This window comes from Felis catus, chromosome C1, assembly GCF_018350175.1.
Source record: "Felis catus isolate Fca126 chromosome C1, F.catus_Fca126_mat1.0, whole genome shotgun sequence".
In the NCBI taxonomy this organism is placed as follows: Eukaryota; Metazoa; Chordata; class Mammalia; order Carnivora; family Felidae; genus Felis; species Felis catus.
Window position 1 is genome coordinate 400690 of NC_058375.1, and position 21780 is coordinate 422469.

General features: G+C 58.7%; 3 protein-coding genes and 1 long non-coding RNA gene across 12 annotated transcripts; 3 read left to right on the forward strand and 1 right to left on the reverse strand.

The window, feature by feature from the left end:
* Window positions 1–174: 174 nt before the first annotated feature.
* Window positions 175–3411, forward strand: PUSL1 (pseudouridine synthase like 1). The gene is made up of 8 exons (XM_023257921.2): window positions 175–353; window positions 527–584; window positions 721–908; window positions 1077–1226; window positions 1315–1485; window positions 2295–2346; window positions 2428–2590; window positions 2720–3411. Exons 1-8 carry the CDS (start codon window positions 283–285, stop codon window positions 2953–2955), a joined length of 1089 nt encoding a protein of 362 aa, XP_023113689.1. The 5' UTR covers window positions 175–282; the 3' UTR covers window positions 2956–3411.
* INTS11 (integrator complex subunit 11) lies at window positions 3318–16289 on the reverse strand. Of its 4 annotated transcripts, none has more exons than XM_023257917.2 (17): window positions 16118–16289; window positions 13139–13236; window positions 12527–12600; window positions 11051–11279; window positions 7406–7504; window positions 7288–7322; window positions 6902–7040; window positions 6319–6383; window positions 5836–6025; window positions 5415–5498; window positions 4929–5018; window positions 4660–4822; window positions 4353–4460; window positions 4204–4265; window positions 3989–4131; window positions 3781–3910; window positions 3318–3653 (listed from the first exon to the last, which is right to left on the reverse strand). In XM_023257917.2, the coding sequence occupies exons 1-17, from the start codon at window positions 16143–16145 to the stop codon at window positions 3588–3590; spliced, it is 1803 nt and encodes a 600-aa protein (XP_023113685.1). In that variant the 5' UTR covers window positions 16146–16289; the 3' UTR covers window positions 3318–3587. The 4 variants fall into 4 exon arrangements, with proteins under 4 accessions (XP_023113685.1, XP_023113682.1, XP_023113686.1 ...); XM_023257914.2 differs by lacking the exon at window positions 16118–16289 and adding an exon at window positions 14811–16045; XM_023257918.2 differs by lacking the exon at window positions 13139–13236 and having other exon boundaries at window positions 16118–16263.
* LOC109502021 lies at window positions 4760–5913 on the forward strand. Its single transcript, XR_002160335.3, has 2 exons — window positions 4760–4891; window positions 5667–5913. It is a non-coding gene; the product is annotated as an uncharacterized LOC109502021 (long non-coding RNA).
* Window positions 16290–16389: 100 nt separating the features above from the next.
* CPTP (ceramide-1-phosphate transfer protein) lies at window positions 16390–20655 on the forward strand. 6 transcript variants are annotated; one of them, XM_011284400.4, is made up of 3 exons: window positions 16390–16537; window positions 18588–18722; window positions 18978–20655. In XM_011284400.4, exons 2-3 carry the CDS (start codon window positions 18601–18603, stop codon window positions 19498–19500), a joined length of 645 nt encoding a protein of 214 aa, XP_011282702.1. In that variant the 5' UTR covers window positions 16390–16537; window positions 18588–18600; the 3' UTR covers window positions 19501–20655. The 6 variants fall into 6 exon arrangements, with proteins under 6 accessions (XP_011282702.1, XP_019691552.1, XP_044890853.1 ...); XM_019835993.3 differs by having other exon boundaries at window positions 16391–16537; window positions 18566–18722; XM_045034918.1 differs by having other exon boundaries at window positions 16459–16474; window positions 18566–18722.
* Window positions 20656–21780: the final 1125 nt, after the last annotated feature.

Sequence of the window (21780 nt, forward strand, 5' to 3'; positions counted from 1 at the left end):
GCGCCCGTCCGCGGAAGCCCCTCCCTGGTGCCACTGTCCGAATCCGATCCACGCGCTCCTCAGCCCGCTGGCAGTTTGCACCCGCTCCCTAAGTCCGGCCCCTCCCCTGCTCTGGCCTTCGGCGGCCTTGGGGCGAGCGAGTGCCTTGCAGGGAGGAAAGCTAAGGCGCAGGCGCAGCCGGGGGGCGTGGCCAGGCTGCTTCCGTGCGCGCGCGCAGGGCACACACGCGGATCTGCTCAGCCTGGCCCTTCTCGACCGGTCCTGGCTCTGCCGACTCCAGCCATGGGCCCTGCCGCAGGCTCGGTGAGGGCGCGCTACCTCGTGTACTTCCAGTACTTGGGCACGGAGTTCAAGTACGTCTTCAGGACCTCCCATCCATGCCCGCGGCCCCCAAGTGTATCCCGGCATCCTAGGTGGGGCCGGGGAGGTGGCGGGGGAGCTAATTTAGGACTCGACGCCTGGGAAGGGAACGGGCTTGTGCGGGGCGGGCCTCCGTCAGCTAACCTGAGCCCGCCTCTGCCCGCAGCGGGGTCGCGGCCATCAGGGGCTCCCAGCGCGCCATCGGGGTCCAGAACTACCTGGAGGTGAGCTCCGCCGGCCACCCCCTCAGAAAGGAAAGAGGGAGACCCGGGGAATGGGCAGATGGGAGCCCCCGGGTCTCTGGGCTCCGGCCTTCGCCCTGCGCTGCCCACCCCGCCCCAGGCGGCTCTGTCCTCGCAGGAGGCTGCAAAGAGGCTGAATTCGGTGGTGCCGGTCAAGTTCACCATCTCCAGCCGCACGGATGCTGGAGTCCACGCGCTGAGCAACGCGGCTCACCTAGACGTCCAGCGCCGCTCAGGCCAGCCCCCCTTCTCCCCCGAGGTCCTGGCTGAAGCTCTCAATGCCCACCTGAGGCACCCGGCCATCCGGTGAGCACCTGTCTGCTGTCTCCAAACTGGTCCACTGTGGGTGGAGACCACGAGTCAGGAAGGACTTGGTGTCTGCCCAGAACTTGGGAATGATGGAGATACCAAGGGGTCACTTGGGCCCACGGGTGCATAGGGGTCATTCTGGTATGCCTGATCGTGCTCCCACAGGGTACTGCAGGCCTTCCGAGTACCCATTGACTTCCATGCCCGCCATGCTGCCACATCCAGGACCTACCTGTACCGCCTGGCCACCGGCTGCCACCGGCCCGATCAGCTGTCTGTGTTTGAACGAAACCGATGCTGGGCACTACGGGCAGGGTGAGCGTGGATGGGAGGGAGCAGGAGAGGGTTGCCAGGCACACCTGGCTGGCTACTCCCTCCTGACCACTCACCTGTCTCCCTGCAGCTGCTTGGATGTAGAGGCCATGCAGGAGGCTGCCCAGCACCTTCTAGGGACACATGACTTCAGTGCCTTCCAGTCAGCTGGCAGTCCAGTCGTGAGCTCAGTGCGCACATTGCGCCGAGCTTCTGTGTCCCCTGACCTAGGCAGCCCCTTTGTCCTCCCCCAGGAGAACAGGTAATGAAAGGCACCTTGCACACTGGCCAGAGGCTGGGGGAGCTGGATTTAGATTTAGCACCTTCCTTGGTGAGGGTGGTGCAGGACACAGCTGGAGCTGGGTGCCCATCAGCAACCTCACAGAGGAGATGCTAGTCAGCTAAGTGGCATGGCCCCAACAACCATGAACCTACAGCTGTGCCCTCCCCGCCCTGGGCTGGGGTCCTGCCACACTGGGAACAGAGAATGCTTTCTCCAAGGCCTCCCAGCCCTGTCCAGCCATGGCTCGTGGACTAGTAGATGGATCTCGGCAGCTGTTGAAAACACTTTGCTGGAAGAGAAGCACCAGGCCAGTGGTCCCAGCGCTACCTGGCAGGCGGTTGGTTCCACTGTTCCTGGGGCCTCTGGCCAGATGTCAGCTGTCGGCTTCCCAAACCTTCTCAGTCTGAGCCTGCACTGAAGGGAGGAGGAACTTCTGCATGATCAGCTGAAGAACCCCTACCCTGGGCCTTGGGTCTCTGGTAGAGGAGTTGGTCATGCTCACCTCCCTGCCCCAGAGCTGCCCTAGGACCTGTGCCTCAGCAGCACCTCCACCTGAGAGCCCTGTCCCCACTGCCTAGGCCTCTCAGAAGGCTCTGCAGCCCCTCCCGTTCACAAGGTCTCTCCCAGCAGCTTCACTTGAGGGCAGGGTGGCCAATGGAATCCCTAGGGTGGAAGAGAGAGTGGAAACCAGTCTTTCCTAGCTCACTCCCCCTGCCCCCCTCCTCTGGGGCCACAGTGCAGACTGGGGGTTGTCCTGGCCCAGGTGTCACAGGTGCCTCTATCTCTAGGTTGCAGTTCTGGAACCTGGAGTTTGAGAGCCAGTCCTTTCTGTACAGACAGGTGGGTTTTGCCTGGGCCTCCAGGGATGGGGACGGACCCGAGGAGCTGGGTCACTATGGCAGTCTTGGCCTCGTATTGCAGGTTCGGAGAATGACAGCTGTGCTGGTGGCTGTGGGGCTGGGAGCTCTGATGCCCGCTCAGGTGAAGGTGATTTTGGAAAGCCGGGACCCCCTCGGCAGACACCAGACACGTGTGGCCCCGGCCCATGGCTTATTCCTCAAGTCAGTGCAGTACGGGAGTCTCGGTAAGGGTAGACAGCCTGGAAAAGTCCCTGCATGCACCCCAATGACTGAGCCCCTCCCAAGGTGGGGTGCTTGATGGGAGGAGGGGCTCCTGGTAGCAGCACAGCTGCAGCTCTCCTCTGTCCTAACAGGTGGGAATCCAGCCTGTGTTCAGCAGGAAAGCCAGGGCCCTGGAGGCAAGGAAGCCCCAACCAGGGTTGGACAAAAAGTCTCCAGCTGCTCCCAAAAGCAGGCAGCCTGGAGTGAGGGGTCTCCTTCCCCTGGGCCCTTAGAGCCAAGCCATACTCCTGACCCGGCCCCTGTGATCAAGTTCCCAGTAGGGAGGGAGGCTGAGGGGGCTCGCCTTAGGGAGCGGGGAGGGCCTTGACAGGCAGAGGCTCTGCAGCCCAGAGGAAGCTGTGGCCTGGACAGGCCCAGCCCCTGTAGAAAACCTCCTGTACCCTGCAGGATTCACCACATGGGAGGCACAGATAATCCCCAGATGCCCAGCTGAGATCAGGGCAGCTGTGACATACTAGGCCCTGCCACTGGACCCTGCCCAGCTCTGCATGCCATGGAGCAGCAGGGACCAGCACTTGGCCATCCGGAGCCACAGCAGGCTTCCTGCCTCCCACTGGCCCATACCTTCCAGAAGTCCCCACCTTCCTGGGTACCCCGGTCTGTCCCAGGTGGGCTGCTCTGGGTAGACTGCAGGAAAAAGGTCTGGGCATCAAGAAGGGAACACCCATGTGGTCTTTGGTTCTCTTTTTACTGGACAAAATACCTCAGGAGCAACCACCCATCTCTTGGGGGCTCAGGAATAGAAATAAAGGGTGATGAAGTCCCCAGGCCTATTTCTTTCCTCAGCGAGAACTGGCCAATCACGTAGGCACATAACGCTGGTTGTGTCCTCACAGACAAGTGCTGTGACCAGCCGTGGGCTCCACATCCAGGGACACAGGGAAGACCTGAGGCACAGACATGGCTCTAGAGGGAAGCCTAGGGCCCTCTGGCTGGTGATCAGCTGGCGGCCTGGGGTAGGCCCTTCTTGAGCAGTGACGTGAGGTGACTTCCCAGCTCTTCATCCTGTAGCCAGATGCAAGAGGGGGCAGTCATCTCACCTTCCCTGACCACCATACCTGGGCAGAGCAAGGTGATGGGGTAACCCCGCCTATCCTGACCTGCCGGCTACAGGGCCCTGGAGGCCACTCACCTGGTAGGTCCAGGAGACCAACAGCACCTTGGTGCCTGGGTCCTCGGAGTGGGCCGCGGCTTGGATAAGGATGGACTCCACGGTCACGGACCCGTCGGGAAGGTGCTGCACGCAGTGCTCCTTGAGGACGCTGTGGGGAAACACTGTGAGACCTGCCTCGTACCCCTCTTCTTACCCGCCCCAGGGCCGGGAAGGGTTGGGTACCCACCTCTTCAGGTGGCTGTAGACGCGCATGGCTGTCTCCTGCTCCTTGCGAGGGTCGTGCAGATGGACACGGCAGGTGAAGCGCAGCTGGTGCTCGGCGAGACCCAGCTCCTTGAGGGCCTGCTCTGAGGACACTAGCCGGAAGTTCTGCGGGACAGGGGCAGGTCAGGGGGCATGGAGCGCCCCACCCCCGCCGTGCCCCCGCCCACGCGCACTCACACTGTCTTTCATGATCAGAGTGCCATGCAGGAGACGGGGCTTTTTGGCATCAGGGAGAAGCCCTGTGGAGAAAGGGGTGAGGACTGGAGCTGCCATCGGGTCCACCCGCTGAGCCGCTCCCCTGCCCTGCCCTGCCCTGCCCTGCGTACCCTGTGCCATCTCCCGCTTCAGCAGCCCCAGCGAGATGCCTACAGGGATGCTGGGGCTTGTGGGCAGTGTCACCGTCTCACCATTGGCTGGCATGTAGCAGCTGACCCCTGGGCCGGAGGGGGAGGGGCAGAAAGCCTGTCAGGATCAGCTGGCTCTGCCCATGCTGACCCCACGGGCAGCCCGCGCCCCCCATTCCTCCCACATCCCGTGGCAGCCCACACCCCCCTGTGCCCCCCCAAGCCCTCCCCACACACCCCCCCCATCCCGTGGCAGCCCGCGCCCCCCCACCCCCCACCCCCAACCTACGGAACTCCTGCTCAATCTTCTGCTTCAGGAACTCCATCTTCTTGGCCTCCCCATGCACCAGCAGCACGCTCTCAGGCTCCGCCTGGCCCACCAGCTGCATGATACCCTTGGCATCGGCATGGGCACTGAAGGACATGTACTCCACCTGCATCTTGACCTCCAGCTGCAGAATCACAGTGCGCACAGGCCCTTACCACAAGCAAGGGCTCAGAGGGCTCCCAAGCGAGCCAAGGTGGGGCCCGTGGAGCTATCAGGAAGTGGGGACTCACCACCTGCCGCCCCTCCATCTCCAGCTTGCGCTGCCCACTGAGGATCTTATGGCCCACGGTTCCCTGCACGCAGTAGCCAGGCATGATGACCTGTGGGGCAGTGAGGCGTGGAGCCGGCGGCCACCCTGCAGATGACACCACCCCCCCCCCCATTCCTGCCTCGGGCTTCCTCTCTGTCTCTCCACCCCACCCCTGCTGCCTGTCTAAACCTGAACCTTTGATGGCCCCTTCCCCTTGCCAGCAGTTCCCCATCCCAGGCCCGAGTAGCACGTCAGCTAGGGAAGCCAGAAGGCTTTACTGCCCGATGCAGAGAGGCCGACACACAGCAAGGGTGGGAGCTGCCTGGGTCAGACACAGGGCCCTGGGATACTGAGCCCCGTCCTGACAACAGCAGTGCCCCCAAGCCGGGTGGAGCCCCTGCTCCCCCACCTCTGCCCAACCTCATAGGCCCTCCTGGGAGCTACACCTGGAGCCCAGATCCCTCACCATGTTCTTCTCATTCCCTGCCCACTTCCGGAAGATCTGCAGGGACTGGCCAGCATGCAGCATGCCTGGTGTGGCAAAAACAACCTGCAGGGCAGGCAGGGGACAGTCAGGGCACAGTCAGGGCAGTGGACACCCACCTGCCAAAGAACCAGCACTGGCCACCAGTCCAGCCCCTCCTCTGCCCTCAGAGTCTTTTGACCCTGCACCCACCACCAGCCCCATCTTCTGACCACCCCCCCATCTTTCCCTCAGCACAGTGCACCCCACTCCCTGAGGGAGACCTGCAGGCAGGGACCACTCACACGTCCCAGACACGGAGAAGGTGCACACATGTAGACAGCCAACGCTGGCTGCCTCGGCCCAACTTGGCTACCATGGGCACCGGACAGCCATCCCCACCCCCTCCTGGCCAGGGCCTCACCATCGGACCCGGGTTGTCAGCAAATGCTCGGTCGAAAGCCTTGATGTGCTTAAACTCAAACATGTTCCTCTGGACAAAGGTCTTCCGGATCTTCTGGTTGGTCCAGGTTATGAAGAGCTTGTAGTAGTGGTTGGCCTTCTCCGTGAGGCCCGTGGAAAAGTAGATGGGGGCCTTCAGGTTCATGCGCTCCCTGCAGACCGCGCCAGGGCCACGGTGGAGGAGCTGCCGGGGCAGGGCCAGCCCGCGTCCCCCTCACACCCCAGCCCAGGCTGCATCCGTGAAGGAATCACCCCCTGCCCGCTCCCTCCTATACATCCAGGTCCCACAGAGGGGACGTAGGCACATGACTGGGGGGCCCGGTACAGGCAGGCGCCCCAACAGACGTCAGGTACCCTGACTATACTCTGCCTAGAGCTGGACACGGACATGCCGCTGGCACCCACTCAAGCCAGGGCTCCCAGAAACCGACTGGCTACCACCTACCAGAAGGTCTCCAGCAGGATGCAGAGCTCCTGAGCGCGGCCCAGCGCAAACACAGGGATCAGCACCTGCAGGGGAAGGGCAAGGCTGGCTCAGGCAGGAACCCCTGGCCATGCTGCCCACCCAAGTTAAAGCCACCTCTGATCACAGTGGGCAGGCGGTGGTTCCCTGTGGCTGCCTTCTCAGGAAGCGGCTACTATAAACACTGGCCCTGCCGGCAGCTCTGATGGCCAGGGCCTGCGTCCACTGAGAGGGCATGGCCAGGTATCCCCGAGAGTCAGAGGCCCTTTGCAGGCCACAGGTAAGGCCCCCACGCTCTGCCCTCAAGTCCTGCTCCCAGCCACAATACATCCCAAACTGACTGCGGTGGATGCTCTGGCCAGCCCTGGGCTGGGATCTGAGATAAGGGATGAATAAGAACCCCCGTGGTCTTCAGAGAAGTTTTTCTTCCTAATGCTGAGAACACATTCCTCCCCGCATGCCCAGAACACATGGCACCCGTCCCCTGACATGCCAGAGGTGGCGAAGGACCGTGTAGCACGGTCGGGGTGGGCACAAGGCCCAGAGCCCCGCCTGCACCAGCTACCTTCCCGCCACGCTCCACAGCCTCGTGGACCTTCTTCAGGAAGTCTCGCTCCCGGCAGCGCTTGGAGTCCCGGATGGTCGTGGCATATGTAGACTCTGTGATGAGCAGGTTGGGGCGGCATTTGTCAATCCAGGCAGCTCTATGACAGAGGTGGGCGTGGGCCAAGGTAGACAATCCACATGGCTGCAAGGCTAGGCTTCAAGGCTTAGGAGCAACAAAACGGACCCCAGCCATAGCCTCCCTTGACCCTCTGACAAGCAGGAGGAAGAGACTCTGCCACGCACAGAGGACACATGGTGGACGCTGAAGGCACCCAGCACACCCCTGTGCATCACTGCACTCCTAGGGGGTCTACACAGGAAGAAACAAACACACAGCCTACTCACCCCAAATGCCGGTCCGGGGTCATATTATAATCACCCTGGCAAAGAATGTGGCAATAAGGCAGGTGCCTCCTCTCCCCGGCCAGGCAGTCCCTCCTGTGCCCCAGGTGCTTCCACTGACCGTGTAGACCACAGACTCTGAGCCCACTTTAATCTGGAACATGGCTGCCCCCAGCACGTGGCCTGCATAGTAGGCCTTGATTTCGAGCTCATCATCCACCTACAGAGAAGAGGCCTCAACTCAGGTCTGCAGGCTACGCTGGGTTGAGGACGATGGCAAAGGGGCCAGGGAGGTAGACACTGGGGAGGCAGAGGGCAGAAGGGAACATGGTTCTCATCACGTTTCATCATGTTTCATCATTTCCTGTTTCTCACACACAATGTCCAGTTCTCAACCAAGAGCAACCAGACATAAGAGACGAGACACCACCACAGAAAGCAAAACAACAGTCTAGAGAGGCAGACTCAGCTCCTAGAGTTTTCAGACATGGACTTTAAGAGGGCTGTGACTAATACATTCAGAGACATAAAAAGGACCCAGGATGTTGACAAAAAAACTAGAAATCTTTTTTTTTTTAATGTTTATTTTTGAAGGGAGAACAAGCAGGGGAGGGGCAAAGAGAGAGGGGGACAGAGGATCTGAAGCAGGCTCCATGCTTCAGCAGAGAGCCCAACAAGGGGCTGGAACCCACAGACCATGAGATCATGACCTGAGCTGAAGTCAGATGCTCAAACAACTGAGCCACCCAGGCACCCCTAGAAATCATTTTAAAAAGTGGAAATCTAAACCAAAAATCATAATAACTCAAAGAATTCAATGTATGAATTTAACAGCACATTGCATATAATCAGAGTACTAATGCGCTAAAATATATAGAAAAGACTATCTAGCACGAAGCACAGAAAGACAAAAGCGTCAGGGAAGGTCTGAAGTGAGAGGCCTAACATTCTGCCATCTGGAGCCCGGGGCTGGAGGAGAGCAACAGGCAGGAGTAACAACACTGGAAGAACCTGATGAAAGACATCAGGTCACAGATCCAAGAGGCTTCACACCTGGGCGGATTCAATGAGAACAGAACAACATTCGGGCCCATCGTAGCATCCAAAAATCCACCCCCCAAAATCCAAAGAGAAGAACACAACCCTACAAGCAGTCTAAGATTAAAGATGCTCTTCCAAACAGTGAATAGAAAGACACATCCAAAGTACCAAGAAAAAAAGGGCAGCCAAACTAGAATTCCACACGTAATGAAAAAAGTCCTTCAGGAATGAGGGTGAAGCAGACCCATCTGCAAACAAATAAAAGAGATTCGTGGGGGCGCCTGGGGCCTCAGTTAGTTGAGCATCCAACTCTTGATTTCGGCTCAGGTCATGATCCCAGGTCGTGGGACTGAGCCCCATGTTGGGCTCTGCGCTGAGCATGAAGCCTGCTTAAGATTCTCTTTCTCTTTCTCTTTCTCTTTCTCTTTCTTTTTCTTTTTCTCTTTCTCTTTCTCTCTCTCCCCCACGACCTCTAAAAAATTTTTTTAAATAAAAACAAAAATAAGAATAAACAGAATTCATTACCCACCGATCCACACTGGTGTTCTCTAGCAGGAAGACAAATGAGAAAGGAGAATGAGAAGACAAATGAGAAATGAGAGAGAGGGTAAACACAGAGAAGACTTTGTCGGAATTAGTCAAGAAGTCCTGCTGAGTTTCCCATGTACCGAGCAAATCAAAGTCAAGGCGAACGACAGCCTAAGTCAGGGAAGGGACAAGCAGATTTACGACATTCTAAGAGCTTTCCAATACATAGAGGCGAAAGCTCCAAGTACCTTAGAGCGTCGTCACAAATGCGTTTTGTAGCCTCTACCACTACGAGAATGAGAAGAGCATGAAGTTACTAACCAAATAAAAGAGAAGCAGAAATTTTAAAAAATTAATCCGAAAAAGGCAATAATGGAAAGAAGAAACATAGAACAGACAAGTCAAATAGGAAGCAAATGGTAAGAAGGTAGAGCTAAGCTCAAAGTTATTAAATGTGGAGTCCAAACGCTCCATCTGGACAGGTTATCAAGCTAGATTTTTTAAAAAGAAACAAAAAAAAAAAAAAAAAAAAAAAAAGGAAGAAAGAAAGAAAAAGAAAGAAACCAACACCTCTTTTGCTCAGGCCCATGGTGCCGGCAGGACAGGCTAGTGTCAGTCCTCACACTGCCAGGATGCTCCGCAGCCACAGACAAGATTAGAAGCAGCAGTTGGGGCGCCTGGGTGGCGCAGTCGGTTAAGCGTCCGACTTCAGCCAGGTCACGATCTCGCGGTCCGGGAGTTCGAGCCCCGCGTCAGGCTCTGGGCTGATGGCTCAGAGCCTGGAGCCTGTTTCCGATTCTGTGTCTCCCTCTCTCTCTGCCCCTCCCCCGTTCATGCTCTGTCTCTCTCTGTCCCAAAAATAAATAAACGTTGAAAAAAATTTTAAAAAAATAAATAAAAAAAAAGAAGCAGCAAAGCCAACAGGACAAGGAGGCCCGTGGGGCCTGAAGGCCAACCCTTGTGGAGGCGCTTCCCATGCACAGGGAATGTGCCGGAAAAAGTAGGGGTTGAAACCAGACAGCCAAATTCTGCCATCAGGAAGTGTATCAGGGTCCAGCTGATCAAGAACGACAAAAGAAATCTCAGCCTTTGTACCCAATGATGGCTGTTTGAATTTTATTGAGGAAAATTATGAAGTTCTGGTTGCTGGATTTGGTCACAAAGGTCATGCTGTCGGTGACACTCCTGGAGTTCGCTTGAAGGTTTTGTCAAAGTAGCCAATGTCTCTCCTTTGGCCTTATACAAAGGCAAAATGGAAAGACCAAGATCCTCAATTTGATGGTGAACACATGACAGTAGGAAATTTTCATACACAAACAAAAACAAAAACAAATTACATGCCACTTAAAAGAGCTACATTTAAAACATGATGCAGGGGCACCTGCATGGCGCAGTGGTTAAGTGTCTGACCCTTGATTTCGGCTCAGGTCACGATCTCACAGTTCATGACATTGGGCTCTATGCTGCCAGCACACAGCCTGCTTGGGATTCTCTCTCTCTTTCTGCCCCTCCCCACACACACACATGCACGCTGTCTTTCTCTTTCTCAAAATAAATAAACTTAAAAAATAAAAACAAATTAAAAAAACATCTGAAACGTGTTGTAGTACAGTTGAAAATAAAGCAATGGAAAAAGCCATGCCATGCAAACAGTAACCAAAGGTGGGAAAGGCAGGGATGGTGTAATGTTACCAGAAACACAGACTTTAAGGTAAGAGGCGTTATTAAAGATAAATACACATACTTGTATTGACGAGAGGTTCAACCAGAAGGATAAAACAACCCAAAATATATAGGCATCCAATAACAAGCGAAACCCACTGACTCTAAGGAGAAACAGACAAATCTACAATCCTTGTGCTAAGTTTTACCCAACTTGATTGCATTTGCCTGCTGAAAACCTTAACCTTCCTCCGTGACCCACATATGACACTTACCGAGACAAAGCCCAAGCTCCACAGCTAGTACTGGGTGCCCTCCAGGGCTTGCCCATCTCACTGTCCGGTCTCCACCTTCTTACATGTGTTCAGACGCACGGCTGGGTGAGCAGCGGAAGCTCTGTGCACTTGATGGGCACTCTAGCGCCCCCCTCCCACCCTGAATCTGGGCTGGGTCCCTACATGCTTGCCCGCTGCTGCCTCCTAGTGGCCCCGCAGTATCAGACAGAGAGTGGGATGGGGTCTGTTAGGACCCTGACCTGGACCGTCTGGTGGAGGTGGACAGCTACCACCTTTTTCATACAGTCTTTGATCATCTGGGAGGTAAAGAAGTTGGCCTCGCCCTTCTTGTCCACAGCAATCTTGCGGTAGTCCTCCAGCAGGATGGGGCAGATGGCCTGGGTGGGGTGGGTCATGTAGATGGGCCCGTCGTAGCCCACCATCTCGCTGAAGTAGGGGAGTGCCCCACAGTGGTCCAGGTGGAAGTGGCTGAGGGTGCAACATAGATCAGCCCAGGGCCACTGCTCCCCGAGCAAGCCCGCCCCCACAGCCGCTCCACACCAGGGCCCCACCGTGTGTCAGATGTCATCCTAAGTACTGCAGAGTGAGGAGGCAGCAAAACAGATGAAAACTGCTACCTTCCTGGAACCTACAATCTAAGTGTCTGGTAAAGCAGTGAGCATTAAAGAGGCAATGCTTGCATCAGAGGTGTACGTTTTCTACGGTCAAATAGAAAGTAGCTGAGAAGGGGACAGGGCATCAGGAGAGCTGCCCTCTCCGGCAGATGGATGGAAAGACCCCAGGGCATGTGAGCCAGGCCAGGAAGGCACTGGGGCAGAGGGAACAGAGTGCTGTGGGTCCACAAACGGAGCAAACCGCTGCATCAAGCCCATGTCCAAGAAGGGACTGAGCCCACAGGAGCCTCACAGCAGCTGAGGACGAGGCCACCTTGGGCCACCAGGTCCCTGGCTTGCAAGGTGCGGGGAGAAGACCAGCAGGGGGCTGCTCTGGTCATCTGGCCACATGGCAAAGTTGAAGGTCGGGAAAAGGGCTGGACCCACAAACTGTGGGCTGTCTGGGTGGAGTGTGAGGAAGAGGAGGAAAGCAGGAGCTCCATTCAGCCAGGCTGGGGGGTTCAACCGTCACCAGAGAAGAGCCGGACCATGAGACTAGAGGTCAGGGGCAGGGTGGATGAGGATGTATGGGAAGGTCTGAGGACCGAGGACGAGCAGGGAGGGTGTAGTCACCGCTGCCAAATGCTGTTGAGAGGCTGAGTGAGGAAGTCTGAGAAGCAGCGCAGGGGTTCAAGGTGAAATGTGCCATCTTTGCATTGGGGGCAGTGGCCTCCCTGCCACGGGCCTATTGCCCTAACACAACCTCATCTTCTTGGGGCACCTGGGGCTCTCATCCATGACACTCAGGGGCAGAGCCAATAGGCACCCACAGCACAGAGCGCCCCTTGCCTCCACAGGGCTGATCAAAGCCTGTCAAGGGGCAACCGTGAACACCTATAAGCTCACGCAGACACAGCCTCCAGGACCACTGTTCAGAGGTGGAGAGGGCCAGCCCTGGGGGTGAGTCACACAGGCAACCTGGAACAGAACCTGGGCCCGCAACACCCCACAGCCTGCAGCCTCCACGGGCCCCGGGGGCTCTCCTGGGCCCACTAGGGCCCCCGAAGTGGGGTTAGATGTGAGCCGACATCACACTATGACCAGCAGCCAATGGGCACTCACCTGATGATCACACAGTCCAGGAAGTCGGTCAGCCGGCCATTGCGGGTGATGTAGGAGAAATCAGGGAAGCGCCTCTGAGAAGCCAAGAAAAAGGGTCAGAACGCAGCTGCCCTGGGTCTGCAGGTGATGGAAGTGGCGGGCAGCCAGCACTCCAGGGAGCGACTCCCAGGAGTGGGGAATAAAGGCACAGGCTGAGCCTGGGCACTAATACCCCCAGCCTGGCAGGCCACACCAGGACCATCGACTGTTCACAGCCTCTGAAAACCCAGGGAGGGGTCAAACCACCAGAACCAGTAACCAAGCCAGAAGCCCTGCCTGGGAAGCACTGAGCTGCCCCACATGACCCTGCAGGAGCCCGCGAGCCCCTGCTCTGGTACAGATCAACGCTTCCACGCGGGGTACCCCACCTGTCAAGTGGTGGGGCCCGGGGCTGCCAGGGAAGGCAGTGACCCCAGACCCACCTGCCTCCTACCACTGCCCACTTGCCCAAACTGTCCCTACTCTATGGGTCAGAGCCTGAAGCTCTAAAGCCTGGGATCCTACTGAGAACAGCAACAAGGAACAGGCAGCGTGAGGTCCCTCCAGGGACCTCCACCTTCCCTCGGGACTCACGTCGTCATTGAAGCCCATGTGCATTCCGCAGTCCAGCATGACATTCTTGCCCCCGATGGAGACCAGGATGCAGCTTCGGCCCACATCCTGGCCAGCTCCTGAACGGGAAGGTGGGATGAGGTGCTGCCACCCCCTTCCCACTTCCCCCATGTCCGTTTCCCTGCTGCTGCAAGTGATGGCCCCAGCCGCCTGCCTCAGGCCTCCAGTGGGTGCTCTGGGTCCCCAGCCCTGCAGAACCCTCAGTGGGTTGGGGAAACTAGATCCCCACGGCTGCTGTGTGGACAAAGGGTGAGGCAAGAAGCACTGTCACCTCCACACACAGGCCAGGGAGATGTGTAGGGAAGGGACAAAGGGCCAAGCGAGTTCCAGCCCATGTGCCCTCCCCTACTGCACCTCCGAGCCTCAGGCCCTGCCACTACCACCTAGGTCAGACAGAAAACACCCCTCACCTCTCGAGGGAGCAGCCTACCTGCTGCCGCTGACCTCAACCGTCAAAGGCCAGGGGATGTGCAACAGGTGCTGGACCGTGGTCCTGGCACTTAATAGGGGCAAGCTGATGCTCCACGAGGCCTCACCACCCCTCGTGAAACCTCAACTGGGGTGACATCTGAGCTGTGGGGACCCTCCCCCAGGGCCTACTCCCAGAAGGCATCAAGCGCCTCCAGGTGGTGCCACTGCAGAGGGACACTGTGCAGTAGCTTTAGCCCAGCCATGGGGAGACAGGGCCCCAGCTGTCCAGCAATGACCAGCTACAGTGGCCTCAGTGCAGATGCCCCATCACTGCACCCCCTCAAGACATTCCCCAGTCCAGACTTAACCTGAGTCCTATCCATGTTCTTGACTTTGAGTCCTACCAGCTGCTCCAGCCCCAGCAGGACACATTCCAGCAATCTCTTCTGGCCATGTGTCATCTCCTCTGGGGTCTGGACGCCCAGGAAGAAAGGGACATACCCTTGCATGATGTCACCAAATGACCTGCTTTCTATCCTGATCCTACAAGCCTCCCTCTACCAGCCACGCGAACCTTCCATTAACACCACACACACTAGGGTGACCAGGCCATGGCTCAGAGCAGGACCCTGGCTGGTCCTTGAGAAGCTTCAGTCACCCACGACAATAGTAGGCGATCCTAGCCAAGAGCTCAGCCACAGGCCTTGTCCTGAAGATCTCTCAAAGGCCTGCTCCTTACCCAGCAGGATGATGGCAGTGTCTCAGCTGTCTGCCCACTGCTACATCTTCAGCCCTAAAGCTGTGCCCAGAGGCCCTCCAAACATTTGTGACAGGGGAAAGGGGAGGGCTGCCTCTCTTTACAGAGGACGTGAAATCACAGAAGTCATAGGATCAGTTCACAGGCACATGGCTCCTAAGCACAGGGCCAGGGACGGTTTCTGGACTCCAGAGCTCAGCTCTGAGACACTGGCCACCTGCTCCCACCAGGACCCACAACAATCCCGGGGAGCAAGGATTGAGGCCTGAACTGGGCAGGAAGATGGGGAACAGTCGACGGCACACAAAAAGAGGCAGGACTCCAGAGAAAATAAAAGAGACGCCATGTCCGCAGAAGCTTATGTTCTAGGGCAAGCAGACGATCACCACATAGATAAGACGCACTGAGTGCGTCATGGAGAAGATTAAGGCAGAGAAGGGAACCGAAAAACTTCCAGAACCATACCAGGTAAGTCCTCCACAAAACGACTTCTGAGTAGTGTGCAGAGGGACAGCCAGGATGGGAGGGGCAGCTGTGCAAAGGCTGTGTGGTAGGACAGCCTTTGGGACTCTCCGCATCTGACCAGAGAGCCCATGAGGTACAAACCGGCAAAGGAAAACAAGAGAAATAGTTCTGCTTTGACGGTGCTACGGCCTTGGGAGCACATCCAGGTGCAGATCTAGGGTAACAAAAGCAGTAGAAAGAACTGTTCAAGGAGAACAGGGGACAAATCGTGAAGGGGCAGGCTGGAAGGAGGGTCCCGCAGAGGCCCCTGGAAGGGAGCCAAAGGCAGGGAAGAGTGTGGGTCACAGCAGCCAGAGGGGACCCCGCGCCAACAGCTGCCAGAGTCTGTAGGAGTGACCTGTATGGCAGCAAAGAGATGTGTACTCTGACCTGGCAGGCGAGGGGCAGGGGCCTTCATTGCGACTGTCAACAGCTCAGGGTCCACACAAAGGACTGGGTGGGCTGTTTTGAGGAAGAGCTCCACCATGAGAAAGGATATGCAGCTGCGTGGAACATCTGTGCAGGAAAACGCTCCCCACACACAACCCAGTGTAGGAGGCAGGTTCTGGAACAGCAGAGCAGGAGTGCTGGAAGGATGCCCAGAGACACCTAGAGGGTTGGCCACCAAAATGATAACCCAGTTGTTTCTGGGACTCTGGATTCCCAGTGATCTTTCATCCTTCACAGTGTTCTGCACTGTCTGGGCTTTTAAAAGTGTCCGTTTATATCTTTTACAAAATTCAAAGCTTTTTTTTTTCTCTTTTTAGCGTCGCAGGGATCATGTAAGACAAGGGCTGAACTGAGAGTGAATGGCTGTATTGGGTAAACGGGAAGCTGCAGGTAACGGGTGCGAGACGATGGAGGAGGCGGAAGGAAGCAGAGGCAGGGAGGAAAGGCGACCTAAAGCATCAGTCCATGTGGACAAAAGCTGGCGCAGCGATGATGGAGACCCTGTGCCTCTACGGTGACGGCGTCCGGAGGGCAGGCCCCAGGAGAAGGTGCAGAGACAGTCTGCTCAGGCCTGCTTTTCACCGTGAAGAAAGCTGGGGACGCAGCGGGCCGGGACCCGACCCCAAAACCGTCCCTCCGGTGCTCCTCCGAGCTTCTCCACACAGGGCCTGAGCCGGGAGCGGGAGCCGGCCCGAGGCCTCCGAGGACGACAGCTGTGGCCTCTGGGAACCTGGCCGGCCCTCTGCGCCCCCGCGGCTCGTCCCCACACCACCGCCCGGCCCCGCGACCGCGAGGCCGGCCGAGCGCGCCTCACTCACCCAGGGGAGTGACCCTGATCTCGGGCATGCTGTCGGGCGGGCTCCCAGGCCCCGTCGCCTCTGCGCTCACCGAGCCAGCGGGACCACTTCGACGACGAAATGCCGGACCCAGGACCTCCGCCGAGCGCCACAACCCACGACACCGCACCGCGCAGGCGCGATCCCAACGGCGCCAGCTTCCGGTGCGCCCGCCGGAAATGCCGGCCCACGCGTTGAGCCTCGGGATTGGGCAAGCGGCAACCAATCCCGGACGGCAGGGCGGTGGTCGGGGGCGGGGCTGCGGGTCCCGCGGCGCGGCGGCGGCGGCGGCGGCGGCGGCGGCGGCGGCGGCGGCGCAGGTGAACGACGGCGGCGCAGGTGTGCGGAGGGCGGCGGGCTCGGGCCTGAGGCAGGGGAGCAGATACCAACCGAACTGGACAGGTGGGCCTGGGCATCGCCAAGGGGCTAGACGCGGGAGGGGGCGGCCGAACACTCGGCTTCCACGCCTCCCTGGACGCTGGGCTCTTGCTCAATCCTTGGGCCTCAGCTGGAGCTGGACCCGCCTAGGACTGGGGCCCCACTCTGCCCGAGCCCCGGGTCCGAGCCCGGCGCCACCTGGAGCTCCCGAGTCCCGGGTCCCAGCCCGGTGCCACCTGGAGCTCCCTTCCCGAACGAGACTTAGAAAGCTTCCTGAACAGGGCCTCGCTCCTGCCGGCTGGGCCTGGGGTGCCAGGGTGAGTGCCCCCTTCTCCTGTGGGGACCTTCAGCCTGCTGTCAGCCGTGGAGCTGGGGTGCTCAGGCAGCTCTCCTGCCGAGACTTGATCTTGGGGCAGTGAGCTGACCCTGGGGAAGCCTTGGCCGTGCCCTGCATCACCTCCTCAGAGTTGGCAGGCTGCCTGCCCCGGCTGCACAGCCAATGTCCTTCCTGTTTCCAAGCTCTGAAGGGTTCCCAGCAGATCCTCTTGGCTGCTGGCTCAGGTTCTGGACAGGAAGGCCAGGCCCACAGGATGTCTGGTGGCCAGGAACGTAGCCCTGAAGGCTTCATAGACCATCTGCTCAGTGGACAGAAGACGGGCCCTGAGAGAGGGGAGGGGCGTGCCGGAAGTCTCCAGAGCACCATTTTCCTGAGGCCAGGCACAGCTGTCCCCCGCACCTGAAGACAGGGTGAGCTCATCTCTGGGGCTCCGCCCAATGCCAAGCACATGGCCCAACCCATGGGGCCTCCAGGGCCTCAGCAGCCACGAGACCCCAACAGATGCTCTTGGCAGCCTGGGTGGCAGACAGGGCAGGGCGTGCTGGCCCATTTCCCCAGAAATGAAGGACCAAGTCTTAAGACATTGAGTTACCTGCCCCCAGAGTGGAAGATAGAACCTGCAAGGGCACCCAGGGCACCTAGCCCTGGCTAGGGTTCTTGCCACAGCTTGGGCAGCCTCCCTCCCTCCCTCAAGGAGAAGCCCTGAAGGGCTTCCAGCACTAGGCACCGGGAACCCCCAGGCCCAGTGGGGTGAGGGCTCATCCTGGATGGTGAGGTGCAGCTGAGTCCCCAGGGACCGTCAAAGCCCAACTGCAGTGCTGACCCTGGGTGCCCAGGACAGCAGAGGCTGGGTTGTCCAGTGGCACCCACTCAGTATGTGGGCACTTGAATGTTTATGGAGTGACTGCATTAACGTGAGCAGAATCTAGGGCAGAACTCTGGCCTGGGGCACTTCCGGAAGGTTCCCTGTGGCTGCCTTCAGAGTGTAGAAGGACCTTTGACCCAGCTGCCTTTCCGTGTGGGACCTGTACAGTCCCAGTAGGAAAAGATTGGTGTCTGTCCGGCAGTGCTGACTCTGTAGCCTCTGCTCTGGCTTTCAGGACGCAGCAGTGAGCGAGGAAGGACTCAGCCCACCTGGCCACCCTTCATGGCCCTCCACCTCATTCTACTGTCTCTTTTTCCATAGTACTCATCTTTTTTTGCTCACCGTGTTGGAATTTTCTGGTTTTGTTTCTGTCTGACAACCTCCCCAAGAATGTTGCCCTGATAGGCAGGGCTATTTGTCTCATGGGGCGTCCAAGTGCCTGGGAGAGCAATTGGCTCTGGGCAGGGACTCAGCTGGTGTTTCTGCAACTGGCAAAAACAGGTGCTCTGGTGAGAGACAAGCAAGAAATGAGCAGGAACACAGGCTGCAGGTGAGATCGGCACAGCGATGGTGCAAGCCAAGTGACACGACAGGGCCACGCTGACATCTGTGGGCACGTGTTCCGGGCAAAGGGCAGCTTCAGGTCACTGAGTTCAAGCTTGTGGCCCAAGCAGAGTGAAGCAGGCTCCAGGGGAGAAGGGGCCTGGCCGGGGGATGGATCCCACTCCGGGCCTTCTTGGGGGGGTGGGGGGGCAGCGGGATCCCAGCTGTTGCTTTCTGCCCCTCCCCCCACCCTGAAGTAATGACTCAGGGAGCGAGCTGACTCACAGGGACACAACCCCCCCGCCAGCCTGGCTCCCTGTGTGTTTCAGTGTGTGTTGGAAAATGGGCGACCTGGAGTCGGACTTCAACCTGAAAGTTGTCTTAGTCAGTTTCAAGCAGTGTCTCAACGAGAAGGAGGAGGTGCTGCTGGATCACTACCTCGCTGGCTGGAGGGGGCTGGTCAGGTACATTCGGGGGCACTGCCCTGTGGGCCCCCACACACAAAGGTGGGGCCTTTCTGGCCACACTTCCCGCATGCTATGCTGTGCACTGTGCACACCAGGCTCCTGCCTGCCCGGAACTGGTCAGCCGTTCTCGTTCGCCACCTGGCTGGCAGCACCGAACCTTACCACGCCTGCTGGCACGTGGACATGTACCCCAGGAGGTGGGGGGAAGTCTCCCCTGCGCCCTGGGCTGAGCTCCTGCTTCCCCTCGAGCAGGTTCCTGAACAGCCTGGGTGCCATCTTCTCCTTCATCTCTAAGGATGTCACCACAAAGCTACAGATCATGGAGCGTCTGTGCAGTGGCCCACAGCAGGAGCACTACAGCAGCCTGCAGTCCATGATGGCCTACGAGGTGGGCAACCGGCTGGTGGACCTCGAGCGTCGTTCCCAGCACCCCGACTCAGGCTGCCGGACGGTGCTCCGGCTGCACCGCGCCCTGCGCTGGCTACAGCTCTTCCTGGAAGGTCTGCGCACCAGCCCCGAGGACGCGCGTACTGCCGTGCTCTGCACCGACTCCTACAACGCCTCTCTGGCTGCCTACCACCCCTGGATCATCCGCCGGGCCGTCACCGTGGCCTTCTGTACGTTGCCCACACGCAAGGTCTTCCTGGAGGCCATGAACGTGGGGTCCCCAGAGCAGGCCGTGGAAATGCTGGGCGAGGCCCTGCCCTTCATTGAGCGTGTCTACGATGTCTCCCAGAAACTCTACACTGAGCATTCCCTGCTGAACCTGCCCTGAGGGCCAGCGGGTGAGGTGGGGCATGTTTCTCCTTTCCAGAGCTGGGCTGGGGCAGCCAGAACCCATCAGGCCCACCATGGAGATTTGTGGGTGCCCCAGGAATGGGAAATACGCTTTCCCCTGCCAGCTGAGCTACGGGCCCAGCATAGCCCACTCGGGCTGAGCTTCTGGGCTGCAGCATGGGGGCTGTGACAGAGAAGGCAAGCCCTGGCCATCGCTCCTCCTTGTTGTCTTGCTCTGCCCAAGGGCACCTTGGCTTCACCCTCAACCAAGTTATATGTGTGCAACCAGGCCTTGCCCGGGTGGGTAAAGTGCCGAAGGCGGGGAGGGTAAGGGCAGTATCCGTGTTCGTGCGAAACCCTGAAAAGCTGCCCCCTGCCTGTGAGCCAAGTGTGTGAGATGGGGCGAAGTCACAGGTCCCCACAGTGCAGAGACTTCGTCCTGCTTGCCAGCAAACTCACCCAGCAGGTGCTTCTCTGTCCCTGGCCCATCTCGGTGTCAGGCCCTGGGCGCAGTGCCTAGGTCCAGGTGCCCGGGCCCCTCCACACGGGGTTGGCTGTCCCCAGGACAGGGATGGAACCCCTGGGCAGCAGTGGACAGGCTCTCTCCCTGTCCCTCACCTCCTTGTTAGCCAGGGTCCCACGTGTCCTCAGCAGCAACGTGCAGGAGCCAAAGCCCTGAGCGGAGGCCTGCCCTGCCTCTAGTTCTGCGCACTTATCAGCTGCCCCCTGCAGCCACCCTGTCGTTCAGGTGCTCCCCCAGGCAGCTGCCTGTGAGTCTGCACAGCACAACTCCAAAGCTCTAGAGAGCCCATGACATGACTCTGCTGGTCCAGTTCTGGCCTCTCCCTCCCCATCATCCAACAAGATGCTGCATTCCATCCTCCCCGTCCCTACAGAGCTCAGGAGACCCGGGATGATATGGCACACGGAGAGGGCCTGGACCCTTTTGCCCAGCTGACAGGCCAGCCGTCACCAGACACTTGGGGGCCTAGCGTCTCCTACTGGCTCTTCACTGTGAGCTCAGGGCCCTCGATACCGAGGGGACCGTGTCCACCATACGGAGATGTGCGTAAGTGTGAACTTGCAGAGACCCTGGGAAAATGTAATACGGGTGATGGATTTTCAAACATCAATAAATTCCCCTTCTAGAGCAGGTGGTACGCTCCAGGATGGGGGCTGTTTGCTGCGTCAAGCGCTAGCTTACTGAAGGGGAGGCGTGACCCCGTGGGGGCTTAGGCCCCACTGCCAGGCTCACAGGGCAGCGGCAACCATGGGGACACGTGGCATGTCTCGGCCAGCAGGGGGCAGGGACATGCTGCCCGTCTGTCCTTGCGCAGGCTTTAGCTTGCCCCCCACCCCGAGCCCCCGCTGAGGTCCACATTATCCCCATTTTGTAGTTGAGAAAACAATCACACAAGGGCCTGGGTTGGAAGGGCAGGTCTGAGGCCAACTACACAGCTCGTAAGGAGAATGTGGAAGGGGAGCTGCCTTGTGCCACACGGTGGTTGGGACGGAAAGAGAACACGTATCAGACCCGAACGGCGGTGTCCCGTGCCACCTCCGCCACCTCCAGGTCTGCTGCTTCACCCTGTCCAGCGCTACCCTAGACCCAGTAGGGACCGCAGCACCGTGTGGCGCCAGAGCCTGCGAGGACAGCCTGGGGTCCACGAGGACCAGAGAGCCAGTGTCGCACGTATGTGCACACATGCGCATGCAAATGTTCAGGTGCCACGCACTGCATACGTGTCATGCGTTTGTGTGTGTGGTGTGTGCAGGTACAGTGCATCAAGTGTGTGTTCTGCGCATGTGTGCACGTCCCGAGAGCACCATGCAGCGGGGACCCTCCCCACAGGCAGCAAAGACCAGATCCCAGACCACCTCCTATAAACATCTGCCAGGCCCCAGCCAGGGCGGGGTCCACCTGGAGCTCTCCCACTCCACTCCAGGGGCGTCTGCAGCCTCCCCCCAGTTCTTCTGGGTGCCTAATGGGCACATCCACCCCTGAGCCTGGTGTCAGGTCCCCAGGCGCCCAGAGGCTAAGTAGGAATGCTGGCAATCCACTGAGGCTCCCCTGCACACACCTGGTGCTGACCCAGCTTCAGAGGCCCATTTGGTTATGGCCTTTCCTCCCTCATTTGCATGCACTGTCCTGCAGGCCCAGCTGTGACCTTTGTCCCCAGAGGGAGGCACCTGCTGTGTCAAGAGCCTAGGCTCAGTGTGGGCACAGCCAGGCTCAGGGGCCCCAAAGTTTCCGGGCCTCAGACACTTAGCAGGGCAA

Bases quoted from the DNA above. Each gene is read 5' to 3' on its own strand.
- PUSL1 (XM_023257921.2), top strand. From the start codon at position 283: ATGGGCCCTGCCGCAGGCTCGGTGAGGGCGCGCTACCTCGTGTACTTC. The intron at 909-1,076 runs GTGAGCACCTGT...GTGCTCCCACAG, and splicing joins CTGAGGCACCCGGCCATCCG to GGTACTGCAGGCCTTCCGAG. The intron at 2,591-2,719 runs GTAAGGGTAGAC...CTGTCCTAACAG, and splicing joins AGTGCAGTACGGGAGTCTCG to GTGGGAATCCAGCCTGTGTT.
- INTS11 (XM_023257914.2), bottom strand. From the start codon at position 15,012: ATGTGCTCCCAAGGCCGTAGCACCGTCAAAGCAGAACTATTTCTCTTG. The intron at 12,601-13,138 runs GTGAGTCCCGAG...TTGGCTTCTCAG, and splicing joins ACATGGGCTTCAATGACGAC to AGGCGCTTCCCTGATTTCTC. The intron at 6,026-6,318 runs GTAGGTGGTAGC...CGCGGTCTGCAG, and splicing joins ATCCTGCTGGAGACCTTCTG to GGAGCGCATGAACCTGAAGG.
- CPTP (XM_011284400.4), top strand. From the start codon at position 18,601: ATGGGCGACCTGGAGTCGGACTTCAACCTGAAAGTTGTCTTAGTCAGT. The intron at 18,723-18,977 runs GTACATTCGGGG...CCCCTCGAGCAG, and splicing joins GGCTGGAGGGGGCTGGTCAG to GTTCCTGAACAGCCTGGGTG.